This window comes from Pteronotus mesoamericanus, unplaced genomic scaffold (assembly GCF_021234165.1).
Source record: "Pteronotus mesoamericanus isolate MK-2021 breed Mesoamerican mustached bat unplaced genomic scaffold, CSHL_Meso_final scaffold_21, whole genome shotgun sequence".
Taxonomy (NCBI): domain Eukaryota; kingdom Metazoa; phylum Chordata; class Mammalia; order Chiroptera; family Mormoopidae; genus Pteronotus; species Pteronotus mesoamericanus.
The window spans coordinates 699,113-715,080 of record NW_026555310.1 but is presented as its reverse complement, the minus strand read 5'-3'; the positions used below and the strand labels follow the sequence as shown (position 1 = coordinate 715,080).

The 15,968-nt window shown below is 35.8% G+C and overlaps 1 protein-coding gene across 1 annotated transcript; it reads right to left on the bottom strand.

Annotated features, from left to right (window-relative positions):
* Positions 1-2,783: 2,783 nt before the first annotated feature.
* Positions 2,784-14,564, bottom strand: LOC129085082 (olfactory receptor 6C6-like). Its single transcript, XM_054591497.1, is given in 8 exon segments — positions 2,784-3,039; positions 4,542-4,623; positions 5,905-6,103; positions 9,086-9,107; positions 12,269-12,734; positions 12,737-12,892; positions 13,369-13,685; positions 14,560-14,564. Coding segments are annotated over 8 exon segments (1,503 nt in total).
* Positions 14,565-15,968: the final 1,404 nt, after the last annotated feature.

The window sequence follows — 15,968 nt, the reverse complement described above, 5'->3', positions numbered from 1 at the left end:
CCTCCTTCCCTCTTGTCTCTGTTGATTTCTTTTCCTTTAAGTGTTGCTGGTCTTATTTTCCTTGCATCTCTGTATGTTGGTTAGGTATCCACTTATAGGTGAGATCATATGGTATTTGTCTTTCGCCCCCTGGCTTATTTCGCTTAGCATAATGCTCTCCAGTTCCATCCATGCTGTCGTGAAGTTTAGTAGTTCTTTTTTTCTTTCTGCTGTGTAGTATTCCATTGTGTATAGGTACCATAATTTTTTGATCCAATCATCTACTGATGGGCATTTAGGTGGACTAAATGCCCCAATCAAAAGACACAGGGTAGCTGAATGGATAAGAAAACATGACCCACACATATGCTATCTACAAGAGACCCACCTCAGAGCAAGAGACCTACACAGATTGAAAGTAAAGGGATGGAAAAAAATATTCCAAGCAAATGGGCATGAGAAAAAGGCCAGGGTTGCCATACTTGTATCAGACAAAGTAGATTTCAAAACAAAGGCCATAAAAAGAGACCCAGAGGGTCACTTTAGAATACTTAAAGGAAGAATCTATCAAGAAGACATCAACATTGTAAACTTATATGCTCCCAATATAGGAGCCCCCAAGTATATAAGGAAATTGTTGGACAACTTCAGAAAAGATATAGACAGCAACACACTGATAGTAGGGGATTTCAACACCCCACTGTCAAAAATGGACAGATCCTCCAAACAAAACATTAATAAACATATTGTGGCGCTGAATGACACACTGAATCAAAGAGACTTAACTGACATATATAGAACCTTACATCCCAAAGAAGAAAAATACACATTCTTTTCAAAGGCGCATGGCAGTTTTTCAAAGATAGACCACATGATAGGACACAAAGCAAACCTCAGCAAATACAGGAAAATTGAAATAATACCAAACTTTTTCTCGGACCACAAGGGCTTGAAACTGGAAATCAACCTCAAAGAGAAACTTCAAAAACTTGCAAATTCATGGAGACTGAACAGTAGACTATTAAACAATGAATGGGTCAATAATGAGATAAGAGAAGATATCAAAAAATTTCTGGAAACAAATGAAAATGAACAGACAACAGTCCAAAACCTAGGGGACACAGCAAAGGCGGTCCTGAGAGGGAAGTTCATAGCAATACAGGCTTACCTAAAAAAGATGGAAACATTTCAAATAAAAGACCTAACACTACAACTTCAAGAACTGGAGAAACAACAACAAATAAACCCCAGAGCAAGTAGAAGGAAGGAAATAACCAAGATTAGAGCAAAACTGAATGACATAGAGATGAAAAGAACAATTCAAAGGATCAACCAATCCAGAAGCTGGTTCTTTGAAAAGATAAATAAAATTGACAAGCCTTTAAGCAGACTCATCAAGAAAAAAAGGGAGAGGACCCAAATTAATAATATCAGAAACGAAAGAGGAGAAATAACAACTGATACCACAGAAATACAAAGGATTGTCAGAAACTACTATGAACAATTATCACCAAGAAATTTGAAAATCTTGATGAAATGGACAAATTTTTAAAAAGTTTAAAGGATTTATATGAGAAAAATAAGAAGATTAAAACTATGAACATTAAAATGGCAATAAATACATATCTATCAACAATTTAATCTAAAAAAGAAACTAAGAAAACAAGAAGAACAGAGACAAAATAATGGAAATGGAGAACATTTTAATGGTTGCCAGATGTAAGGTGGGTTTAAGGAATGGGTGAAGAGATGAGGAGATTAAGAAGTACAAATTGGTCATTAAGAGCTATGATGATGTAAAGGACAGTATAGGAACTAAAGTAGTCAATAAACTTATACGCATGATCCATGAACATGAACAAAAATGTGGGGGTTGCCTTAGGGAATGGGGTGTGCTAGTTGGGGGAGGGGCAAAGGGGAAAAATTGGGACACCTGTAACAGCATAACCAATAATATATAATTAAAAAAGAAATGCTGAAACAATATGAAAAAGAAGTGCAAAGGGTTAGAGCAGACAATCCACTGAAGGAATGAAAATGGTTTATAAAATTATTAATATCTATTATTATAGATATTATATATTAATAATTATCTTCCAATGTCACTGGTTATCAGATAATTGACCTTTCTCAGGAGGATATAGTTTTGCCTGCAAAATTAACAAATGATTGAAAAAATGATACTACTATGCGAAGATAACCTGTATTTTCATGTGTCGAGAATGAGAGAATAGCTAAATTATGATATGGCTAAATATTATATTATTCAGTCATGATCTTTCATCATTTTTTACAGATTCAAATTAGAGAAAATTACTCATAAGAAAATCTTAACTGTGAATATTAGAAAACAATATGTGAATTATGCAGTATAGATCAAGTACTGTTAAAATATAGTGTAGCTACATAGAAAAGAAGACTGTAGGAAAAGCATCAATATTGTTACTGTAGTGTTCTGGGATGTTAGGTAATCTTGTATGTCTTTCTTACTACTATGTATTTTCAGAAATCATAATGGCATCGTTTTAAAATTTTGTTTTCTCTCCCTCCCTACTTTTCCTGACATCCCTCCAACGCAACTAGATAGATCATTTGCTGGAAGGAACTGTGGGAGTTTGTGATCTCTACACCTTCTTGGTCCCACACACTTATTTTGGCATAGAAAATATAAAATCCTAAAGTGCAAAAGTGGCCCTTGGGTTTGGGAGTATTCAAAAGCCAAGACTGGCTTTTGAAACCCAACATCGCTGAATGTTACAGAGTGGAGAGAGTGAGAGTGCTGCGTCTGGCTTCTGCTCTCACAGCTATTGCCGTCCATGGAGCTCCATAGAGACAGTGCCGGGGCAAGTGCGAGCTGTACAGGCTCTGGGCGACTCTGTGCTGGCTGAGGAAAAGTATTTAAACACGGGCAAAGGAGATCCTAAGAAGCCGAGAGGCAAAACGTCATCGTAACCTTTCTTTGTGTAAACTTGCTGGGAAGAGCACAAGAATAGGCACCCAGATGCTCCAGTCAACTTCCTGCAGTTTTCTAAGTGCTCAGGGGGTGGAAGACCATGTCTGCTAAAGAGAAAGGGAAATGAGAACACATGGCAAAGGTGGACAAGACCTGTTATGAAAGAGAAATGAAAACTTATCTTCCTCCTAAAGGGAAAAACAAAAAAGAAGTTCAAGGATCCCAATGCACCTGAGGCCTTCTTTAGCCTTTGTCTTGTTTTGTTCTGAGTATCACCCAAAATCAAAAGAGCATCCCATCCTATCCATTGGTGATGTTGCAAAGAAGCTGGGAGAGATGTGGAATAACACGCTGCAGATGACAAGCAGCCTTATGAAAAGAAGGAGGTAAAGGGAAGCCTGATGCAGCCAAAAAGGGAGTTGTCAAGACTGAAAAAAAGGAAGAAAAAGGAGGAAGATGAAGAAGGATGAGGAGGAAGATGAAGATGAATGAGTTGGTTCTAGCACAGTTTTTTTGTCTATAACACATTTAACCCCCCTGTACATAACTCACTCCCTTTAAATAAAAAAAAAATTGAAGTGTAAGACTATGTAAGACTTGTTTTTAAATTGTAGTGTCTTTTTCTGTATAGTTACCATACTACCGAATGTGTCTTTAGATAGTCCTGTCCTGGTGGCATTTTCAATAGCCACTAACCTTGCCTGGTGCAGTATGGGGGTTGTAAATTGGCATGGAAGTTTAAAGGAGGTTCTTGTTGGTGCACAACACCAATTAGTTATATACGGGGATGGTAGTTTTTTCATCATCAGTTGTCTGTGATGCAACTTATACAAAATAATTGTTCTGTTAACTGAATACCACTCTGTAACTGCAAAAAAAAAAAAGTTGCAGTTGTTTTGTTGACATTCTGAATGCTTCTAAGTAAACACAATTTTTTTAGTTAAAAAAAAGAAAGAAAGAAACCCAAGCTTGCTGATGGTCATAGCAACCTAGATCTTTGCATTTATCCCCAATTCCAAAGCTTGTGCTCCATTTTTTTTTTTTTTGGCTTAAGTATCTCAATGTGTTTTAATTTTTGATTCAGAAATAAATTATAGTTTTATGCCTACAAAATATATTTTAGGTGCTTCGGGAAGGCCTTTTACACTGAACTTACATATTTATAACTGATTCACAAAGACCATCTTTCTACAGTTAGAGACAAGACCTAAAATGCATCTTCTCCTAGAAGGGATATCATACCGTCTGTGACTATGAGCAGGGAGCAAGGACCTCAGGCTTCCTGTCTTCAGGCCCCAATTATCAGGGCATTATTTTATGTGAGTTCAGTATATCCACAGTTATAATTACAAAGTTTGACATTTAGATGTTCCCAAAGTCAACACCCATCATAGCAGTGTTAGCCACATTATAACTAGTTCAGGAGATAGAGAGCAATTAGAAACTAAAGAGAAATAGCAGAGTTCAGGAGTTAAACCCATGTGCATTTGCAATGTTGATATTTTTAGAAATTTTGGCTTTGAAGCCTTTTCACCCTTGAGAGAAAGAAAGATCTAAGTTGAATGTTTATAAGAAGTCCTTCCTCATCCTTACCTGGCTATATCCTTACCTGTCCAAGGCCTCTACCTGTTGCTCGGCTGTCATGAGGTCAGTCAGCTGGTTCTTAGGCCATTTCGCCAAATGTGTCTGTCCTAAACAAACCACAGTTTGATGAAATATAGTTTCAATTGATCACTAGTTCATTTAGAAGAGGTCGTGACTTTCCTTGTGTTTATAGTCTCCTTAGTGCTTGACCTGGCCTTGGGGTATCTCAGACCTGCAATATGAGGCCCCTTCAGGGACGTGTAAAGCTGCTGAAACTTGTGTTTCAGGTTACCAGGGTAACAGGCTAGGGGGAACCTACCTCAGGTCAATGCTGACCTATTTTTATTTATTTATTTATTTATTTATTTTACTTTTTTAATTTGAATTCATTGGGGGTAACATTTTTTTTAAATTAATTTATTTACTTTTTAAATACATTTGTCTCTGCCTTCCCCCCACCTCTTTCCCTTGCCCCCTCCCACCTTCCCTCCCTCAGCTCTTCCCCTTTGGTTTTGTCCATGAGTCCTTGCTATATGTTCCTTGGGGGTAACATTGATTAACAAAACCATACAGGTTTCAAGTGCATGACTCAACAAAACATCATCTGCATACTGCATCGTGGGCCCACGGCCCAAAGCAAATTGTTTCCTTCCCCATTTATCCCTCCTTTGCCTGCTTTAACCTGCCTCCAACACCCCTTCCCCTCTGCATATCACCATACTATTGTCTGTGTCTTTGTATTATGTATACATTATATATGTAAATACATATATTATACACTTACATATACACATTTTTTGCTATATCCCATTACCTTTTTTTACCAGTTCCCCAACCACCCTGTCCTCTCACAGCTGTCAGTCTGTTCTATGCATGTAGGCTTCTATTTCTATTTTGTTTGTTAAATTATTTTGTTCATTAGATTCCACATTTAAGTGAGATCATATGGTATTTGTCTTTCTCTGACTGGCTTACTTCACTTAGCATAATAATCTCCAGGTTTAATTGAGCTGTCACAAAAGATAAGACTTCCTTATTTTATGGCTGAGTAGCATTCCATTGTGTAAATATACCACAGTTTTTTAACTGTTTATCTACTGATGGGCACTTATGCTATTTCCAAATCTTGGCTATTGTAAATAATGCTGCAGTGAAGATAGGGTGCACATATTCTTTTGAGTTAGTGTTTCAGGTTTATTTGGTTATTTCCTAGAAGTAGAATCACTGGGTTAAAAGGAAACTCCATCCTGTTTTGTTTTCTTTCTTTTTTTAATGGTTCTGCAAGGACCTTTACTGGATTTTTCCTTCTAGAGCAGAAGAAATATGTCCATACAACGGTGAGCAGCCATTGCTTCCAGCCACTCAAACCCAGTGAGATGTAGTCTGACCAGATACTACCGTGGTCCCCACTGTCACTTCAGGGGAGATTAAGTTGAGTAGCTTCTTCCTCAGGTCCATGTGGGCCAGCAGCACGCAACTGCAGCAGCAGAGCTTCAGGCCCAGCATCTCCAGGGGGTCCTCCTCAGTATACTTAGTGTACTCAGCCGGCAGCAGCCCCAGATAGGCCTCCCACTTATTGCCAATGACCTTGCAGCAGGTGAAGCAACACACAGGGATGACCATGGTGACAGCTGTATTGTTGCTGCTATCAGGTCCATGAAGCTCTAAGGCTTCAGGCACTGCCCTGCTCCAGATGCATCCATGATGCAGGGGTGGCCAGCTGTCCCCATCCCACCCACCAGCTCCAGAGCCATTAGCCTTTGCTTCCCTCAGCAACAAGCTTCCTCTGTCTGTGTCTCCATATTATTTTGTGCTGTGGTTGCACCAGTCTGCATTCCCACCAGCAGTACATAACTATTTCCTTTCCTCCACAAGCTCGCCAACACTTGTTTGTTGATTTATTGATGAAAACCATTCTGGCAGGTGTGAGGTTACATCTCATTGTGATTTTAATTTGCATCTCTCTGATGATTAGTGAGGTTGAGCATTTTTTCATATGTCTATGGGCCTTATGTATATTCTTATGGAGAAGTGTCTATTCAGATCTTTTGTCCATTTTTAAGTTGGGTTGTCTTCTTGGTGTTGAGTTGTGTAAATTCTTTTTATATATTTTGAATATTAACCCCTTATGAGATGTATCATTGGCAAATATGTTCTCCTAGGCAGTGGATTGTCATTTCACTTTTTGGTGTTGTTTTTCCCTTTGCTGTGCAGAAGCTTTTTAGTTTGATGTAGTCCCATTTTTTTTCCCTTTGCCCAAAGATATATACCAGCAAAGATATTGCTATGAGAAATGTCTGAGATTCTAGTGCCTATGTTTTTTTCTAGAATTTTATGGTTTTGTAAGTTACATTTAAGTCTTTAATTCATTTTGAGTTTATTCTTGTGTATGGTGTAAGTTTGTGGTGTAGTTTAATTTTTTTGCCTATATCTGTCTAATTTTTCCAGTATCATTTATTGAACAGACTATCTTTACCCTATTGTATGTTCTTGCCTCCTTTGTCAAATATTAATTGACCATGAAGACACAGGTTTATTTCTGGGCTCTCCATTTTGTCCCATTGATCTATATGCCTTTTCTCATGCCAGTCCCATGACATTTTGAATACTACGGCCTTGCAGTAGGGTTTGATATCAGGTAGTGTGATACCTCCAACTTTATTGTTCTTTCTCAAGATTACTGAGGTTATTTAGGGTCTTTTGTGGTTTCATATAAATTTTTCAGATATTTGTTCTAGATCCATAAGATGTGACATTGGTATTCTAATTGGAATTGCATTATCTGTAGTATGGATGTTTTAGTGATGTTAATCCTTCCTATTCAGGAGCATGTTATGTGCTTCCACTTATTTGTGTCTTCCTCAATTTACTTCTTCAGCATCCTATAATTTTTTCAGTACAGATCTTTTATTTCCTTGGTTAAGTTTATTCCTAGGTACCTTAGTTTTTTTGTTGCAATAGTAAATGGGATTTTTTTCTTAATTGTTGGTGTATAAAAATGCCACAAATTTCTGAATATTATAACAACTTTCTATCCTGCTATTTTACCAAATTCATATATCAGTTCTAGTAGTTTTTTGGTAAAGTCTTTAAGGTTTTCTATATACAGTATCATGTCATCTGCAAATAATGACAATTTTACTTCCTCTTTTCTCATTTGGGTGCCTTTTATTTCTTCTTGAGCAATGACTCGTTTTAGTAGAATATTCTGTGTGGTTTGTCACCCTAAAATTATTGCACACAGCTAACTTGCATGCAGAAGATACTCTCTATTTGAAAATGTTAATGCATAGTAATATCATTGTTTTTTCTATCACCCTATCAATTCTTTATCTGTCTTAGAAAGCGGTAACTTTTTCATTACTTTCAGCAGAAGTTTGTTATCTGAGAGCTGTTGAGTTGTCCTAAAAGCTGAAAGATTTCTTTTATGAAATAGATTGCTCTATTTGTAGCCAAGTTTCAGAAATTAAAATACTTTTCAAGATAAAAGAAATAGAATGTTTGTTGTATACATGACTTAAAAATCAAAACTGTTTTCTACCGGACTTATTTCATTTAGCATAATATCCTCTAGATCCATCCATGTTGTCGCAAATGGAGAGATTTCATTGTTTCTTATTGCTGTGTATTATTTTATTATATATACACCACATTTTTTCCTTTCATCTATTGATGGACACCTAGACTACTTCCATATCTTGGCTATTGTAAATAATGCTTTAATGAACATATGCGTGAACATATCTTTTTGAATTCATGTTATATTTTTATATAAATACCTAAAGTACCTAAAGTTGGGATTGCTGGGTCATATGGTGGATCTATATTTAGTTTTTTTGAGGAATCATCATACTGTTTTCCACAGGGGCGGTACCAGTTTGCAGTCCCACCAACAATGCACAGGGATATCCTTTTCTCTGCATACTCGCCAACACATGTTATTGTTGACTTTGTGATAATAAACCATTCTGACTGGTGTGAGATGATATCTCATTGAGGTTTTGGTTTGTATTTACTTGACAATTAATGATGTTAAGCATCTTTTTATACGTCTTTTGGCCATCTGTCTTCTTTGGAAAAATGTAAAAATGAGACAAAACAAACAAACAAACAAACAAACAAACGTATAATACAAAAATAGACTCATAGAAATAGACACCTAAAAGATGGGTACCAGAAGGGAGGGGCTGGAGAGATGGGTGAAAAAGAGAAGAATATAATCAATAATATTGTGATTATACAGTCAATAATATCCAGATATATATGCATGGGCCCAGGTGGGTACTTGAAGCAGCAGGGTGACCACTCTGTGAAGTAAATAACTTTCTAACTAATTTGCTGTAAATCTGAAACTAATAAAGAATAATATTGAATATAAACTATAATTAAAAAATTTTTAAATACTGTGATTAGTTTACGCTGTGACAGTTGATTACTAGAATTAGTAAAAGGATCACATGGTAAAGTATAAAAATGTTTAATCACTTTATTGTATACCTGAAACTAATATAACCAATATAAGACTGTATATCCACTATATTTAAACAAAAAATAAATTAAAAAAATCGCAATTGATTGATTACTCATTAATCTACAAATTCAACAATATGCCCTGGATTACAGTCAATAGCATGGTTCTTCTAACAGTCAGATGTAATTGAGAACATTGTACAGTTGTGTTTGTCTCAAAACTAAGTATGTTAATATGCAAATTAGTTTTATAATTTCAAAGTGTTTTTCTCTGGAAAAAATCAAAACATAAATGTAGTCTACCAGGAAACAGATTTGGGATCATAATATGCTAAGTGGATTTTAGAAGGAGGAATTGTAAAATGCAAGTTGGCCTTAAATCTCAAGGATGGGCAGAAGTTATTTTGTCCTTAGTTGGAGGTTACATGCTAATGGAGGTTACCTTTATTCATAACTGGATGCATAATCAGGACACCTGAAGATGGTGTCAACATGAAAGTGTAGACATCTATAGGAAGAAGACTTTGTTCTCTCTTGGATATAGCAGAGAACTTAAATTGCTCATTTACCAGACTCACTTCTATCTACCAAGTAAGGTACTAGGAGCTTGGAATATAAAATCAATTGTACTTTAAATCTCTTACCTGTAAAGTGGGGATAACAGTGCTTTTCTCATAGGTTTATTATTAGTGTGAAATAAAATAAGTTGAACAAAAATAAAAAATTTTTTACAAACACCAAAATTGGTGAATTTTTATGTAGTCATTTTAAAATTGAAATATATATAATAATATATAATATAAAAACCTCATTTTTAAGTCATGAGAATATTTAATGAAGAATTTTAAGCTGAAAGAAGACCATGCCAGATCTCTATGATGAAAAGACCTCCTCAGCAACAGTCTTGTGGGTAAATATCAGGGGGCTGGGCTTGAACCCAGAAATGAATTGAAACCCTTGCTATGGAGATGTAAACACCTGGCTAGAGCTAGTGTGGCATTTTATTGTAATGGAATAGCACCTGAAGAGAGAAATCAACCTTAGATTCTAGATCATTGCCTTCAAGCACCTACTGATATACCTCTTGATGGCCAAGGTAGCACTAGACCTTAACTAAGCTATTACCAAATAATATGTTTCTGAGACAGTTACAGCTTTGGCTTGATTGGATGAAAGAAATTTTAGGGAAATAGGGAAAATAAAACTGAGCCAGTGAAATAATATTAATGTGGATGTTACAACATTATGAATGTATGCATGTTTTAAAATTTATAAAATTATTTCCCATAAGCTATTTTATATTTTCTAGTGTCAGATATACTTGTTTCAAATAGAATATTCTTCAAAAATGTGTGATTTAAGTAAGAATAACTTGAAGAAAAAGCCATATGTGTGTGTTGTGTCCATGCACCTTAAAAAATAAAATTATAGATTCAACACAATACCTATTAATATACCAATCATGTATTTCACAAATATAGAACAAACATTTAAAAAATGTATATGGAACCATAAACAATCCCAAATAGCTGCAGCAATTTTTAGAAAGAAGAACAAAGTAGGAGGGATCACAATACCTGACATCAAACTATATTACAAGGCCACTGTAATCAAAACAGTCTGGTACTGGTATGAGAACAGACACATAAATCAATGGAACAGAATAGAGATCCTGGAAATAAATCCAAGTCACTATAATCAATTAATATTCAACAAAGGGGAAGAAGTTTAAAATGGAGTAAAAATAGCCTCTTCAACAAATGGTGTTGGGAGAGCTGGACAGCTACATGCAAAAAATTGAAATTCAACCACTAACACCATACACAAAAATAAACTCAAGATGGATAAAAGACTTAAATATATTTTGTGACACCATAAAAGTCCTAGAGGAGAATATAGGCAGGAAACTGTCAGATATTCCACACAGCAATTTTCACCGATATGTCTGCTAGAGCAAGGGGCATAAAGGAAAGAATAAACAAATGGGACTTCATCAAAATAAGAAGCTTCTGCATGGCTAAAGAAAAAATCAGCAAAATGAAAAGGGAACCAACCTTCTGGGAAAATATATTTGCCAATGACACGTTGGACAAGGGTTTGATCTCCAAAACATATAAAGAACTCACATGACTTCACTCCAGGAAGACAAACAATCCAATTTAAAAATGGGAAAAGAACCTGAACAGACACTTCAAGGAGGACATACACAGGGCCCAGAGACATATCAAAGGATGCTCAGCATCACTAGCCATCAGATAGATGCAAATCGAAACCACAATGAGATACCACTTCACACCAGTCAGAATGGTCACCATAAATAAATTAACAAACAACAAGTGCTGGTGACGTTGTGGAGAAAAGGGAACCCTAGTATGCTGTTGGTGGGGATGTAGACTGGTGCAGTCACTGTGGAAAATAGTTTGGAATTTCCTCAGAAAGCTAAAAATGGAACAACCTTTTGACTCAGAAATTCTACTGCTGGGATTATACCCTAAGAATCCCAAAACACCAATTCAAAAGAACCTATGCACCGCAATGCTCATAGCAGCACAATTTACAATAGCCAAGGGCTGGAAGCAACCTAAATGCCCATCAACAAATTAATGGATCAAAAAACAATGGGACATTTACACAATGGAATACTACGCAGCTGAAAGAAAGAAAGAATTACTACCCTTTGTGATAGCATGGATGAAACTGAAGAGCATTATGCTAAGCAAAATAAGCCCGGGGGTGAAAGACAAATACTACATGATCTCACTTATAATCAACAAAAGAAGCAAGAAAACATAACCAGCAACATTCATTTCAAGAAAGAAAAAACAAATGGACAGTAATGAGAGGGAAGGAGAGAGAGAAGTAATGGGGAAAAGAAGGGGGAGTGTCAAATCAAGGAACATGAATGAAGGACCCGTGGACAAAGCCAAAGTGGGGAAGGATTGAGGGTGGGAGGTGATGGTTGGTGAGGCAGAGGAAAGTGGTTGTGGGAAAATGGAGACAAATGTATTTGAACCATAAAAAAAAAGACTATGATTGGCTGCCTATAATAAAAAAGTCAAAAAAATACATCCATAGTAAAATTCTGAAAAAAACAAAAACAAAAAATATAAGGGTTGAACTGAGAGTTACAAGATTCAAGAGAATTTCTTATACGTGGTAACTATATATATGAGGTAGAAAAACATGATTAGAAGAAATGCATGAAACACACTTCTTCAGTTTTTCATGGAAACATTGATTTTTAGCATTTTATCACAAATGATTTTTTAAAAAAAAAAACACATCTTTTGCAAAATATCCCAGAAGACTTCTTTTACCTGCTGGTTCCTTAGTGTGTAGATGAAAGGATTTAATAAAGGGGCAACTGAGGTATAGAGCAAAGCTACACCTTTGGATACAGTCACCCTTTCTTTTGCAGAGGGCTTAATATACATAAAGATACAGCTACCATAAGTCACGGAGACAACAATCATGTAAGAGGTACAGGTGGAAAAAGGTTTAGTCCTTTGTTGTGCAGAAGGGAATTTCAGAATTGTCTTAATGATGCAAGTGTAGGAGAGAACCACTAATACCAATGTGATTACAAGTGTCACCACAGCTAAGATAAAAGACATTAATTCTAGGACATGCGTATCTGTGCAAGAGATCTGCAGTATAGGAGAAGTTTCACACATAAAATGATCAATTACTTTGGAAGCACAGAAATTCAGCTTAAGTCCCATGACCAGTGGAGGAAAAATGATTAGGATCCAGTTACCCAAGAGCTGACTACAAGCTGATAGCACACTTTGCTGTTCATGATGATGAGGTAATGCAGGGGTTTGCAGATGGCGACATAGCGGTCATAGGACATGGCAGCCAGAAGGTAAAATTCTGTAACTCCCAGTAAAAGAATAAAAAATACCTTGTGGGATTTTTAAATGTATTATTCTTATCTTATTTCATCATTCTTTGTACCTTTCTCATTAACGTCCTGCTTTATCATTAACCTTTTAACAGCCTTGTTTTTATAACTTTTTGGAGAGAGAATGCTGCCACTGACAGTCTTCATCGGCAAGTAAGATGGACTCTGGGGTTCTTTCTGGGAGTGGAGGAGGGGGAGAACGATCTTCTTGTAGATCTATGTTAAGAAGAGTGTACAACAAACACAAACAGCCATCACTGAAAAGTCTTAAGTCAAGGCCCCTTATTGGTTTTGTATAGCTTTCCCAATTATATATGTATGTATGTAAGTATGTATGTATTGTATTTTTTCTATTCCCAATTATCCCCTTTTATACCCTTGTGCGCCCCCACTCACCCTCCTCCCCACCCTCTCCAATTTTTCATTATGCACCTACAACCAAATAAAAAATTATCTGAACAATGGAAAAAAAACAATTGAGCTGCACAATTGTTGTATGAAATGGTTTTTTCTTTAGTCACATTTGTTATCAGGAATTTGGGAATACATACTGTTGTGAATATGATTTCCAAACAAGAAAAATTACGGAGAAAGAAATAGATGGACTTCTTGAGGCGAGGATCCAGCTGGGTGATGAAAATAATGATTATGTTCCCCATCAGGCTTAATGTGTAATTAAGAAATAAAAACAGGAAAATCACAATTTGCAATTGTGGGTCATCTGTCAACCCTAGGATAATGAACTGTATTTCCATTGACTGGTTTTTCGTTTTTCTTTTGTAAACCTCATTAAATCTATGTAGGAAAAGAAAAAAAATTGAAAAATACATATTATATATGGATATAGTATAAATTAACCTATTGTATTAACTTAAATATATGTAAATTAGCAAAATGTATATAAGTTAACAAATATATAAATTAACTTAAATCTATAAATAACATATACTAAGTACATGTATATTTAGCTAAGTATATATATATTTAACCTAAAACAGAAAAAGCAATACATTTTTAAATATATCCATTTGCAAATGGTTTCACCAATTTGAAATTGCCAATGACACAATTACATACTACGGTCAGTTCTAAATTCTTTCTCTCAGTTCTCTTTATTATAATATTCCTCACAATTTTCCCTTTGGAACCTTGAAATTTTGGGTTAATTTTTATTTTTGTTCATCACCCCTGAATGGACTCAGTATTGCATGTGTATTTTTAATAAAAGGATATGAGTTATTTTTCTATCTTTTTTTATTTGATCTGTAAAAAGGCATGAAGTTATGGTTTGTCGTTTTAGAATGACAGGGTGATTCTCCAAAGCCAAAATTTAGGATTATATTACCATTGCAGTGATGGTCAATGGCTATGGCAGTACTGATTTCCAGTAAGTAGATAAAGATGCTAATTGTAGCAGTCTTGAAATTTTCTCTGCACTGAGCCCTTGTTTGTGTGGCTCATTGGATTGAGTGCCAGCCTGCAAACCAAAGGGTCACAGATTCGATTTCCAGTCAGGGCACACGCCTGGGTTGTGGGCCAGGTTCTCAGTAGAGGGCTTGTGAGAGGCAACACACATTGATGCTTCCCTCTCTTCTCCCCTTCTCCTCTCTCTAAAAATAAATAAATAAAATAATTTTTTTTAAATAAATTTTTTCTGCATTGAGAGTACACCATTATCATTTTTTCACTGGCTTTGATATATTGAAATGGATAGCTGTTTTCCAGTACACATGAGAAATAAAAAAAACAAAATATGATAAAGATGAACAAGTAACATATTTTAATAAAAATATTGTCTTTTTAATAATTACTCTTTTGAAATGTATTCTTATATGTGTCTGCATAATTTGGGAGCACTATTTATATATTTTTATTTCATTTTATTTTAAGATTTTATTAATTTTTTTAAGAGAGAGGGGAAAGGAGGGAGAAAGAGAGGGAGATAAATATCAATGTGTGGTTGCTTCTTGCACACAGGTGCTACTGGGCACCTAGCCCACAACCCAGGCATGTGTCCTGACTGGGAATTGAACTAGTGACCATTTGGTTCACAGGCCGGCATTTAATCCACTAAGCCCCATCAGCCAGGGCTGGGGCACTATTTTAAAAAATTCATCGATATCTTTTATAAAGCTATTGATTACCCCAAAATTATATCAATCCCTGTCCTTTCCATATAAGAATTCCATTAACTTTCATGTTATACCGTCCCAAATTATGTTAAACATGTCAGTCTGTTTCATCATATGCATCACCTGTGGACTTTTAAAATAAATGAATTACTAAAGTACTCTTTATCTTTTGCACCTCTTATTAATATTGTTATCCTATCTATTTATTACTTTGTTTGGAAAAAAATTTTAATTTTAATTTGGAAAAAAATAATAATGTGGTAATGCAACCAATATCAGGGAAGAAGGCTGGAGCCCTAAGGTGAGTTCTCTTTTCTTTGTGAAGAGTAGGGCACCCTGGAACAGGTTCATCCCTAGGGAGGAGCTGATTAAAACACAAACAAGCCCTGGCTGGGTGGCAAAGTTGGTTGGAGCATTGTCCCATAAACCAAAAGGTTGTGGTTTCAATTCCCTACCAAGTCACATGCCGAGATTGCAGGTTTGATTCCTCCTTGGGGCATCTATGGGAGGCAAATGATCAATGTTTCTCTCTGACATTGATGTTTCTCTCTCTCCCTTCCCCTTTCCCTGAAATCAGTGAACATATCCTTGGGTGAGGAATAGCCAAACACACACAAGCACACACAAAACAACAGCAAAAGAACTCTGAGATATTTCATACTAAATGTAATATTCCAAAACACATATTAGTAAATTGTTTTAATGTTTTTAAAATTATTTATGCCATTACAGTTTCTTTTTATTCCCTTTCCAATCTCTACCCAGTCCCATTTTGCCTTCCCTCAATCAATTCTGACATCACTGTCCGTATCCCTGTGTCATGCATAAATGTTCTTTGGCTGATCCCTTCACCATCTTTCATCCAGTCCCTCACCCCTCCCCTCTAGTAGCCAACAGTCTGTTCCATGTATCTATATGTTTCTGTTTCTATTTTGTTTGTTAGTTT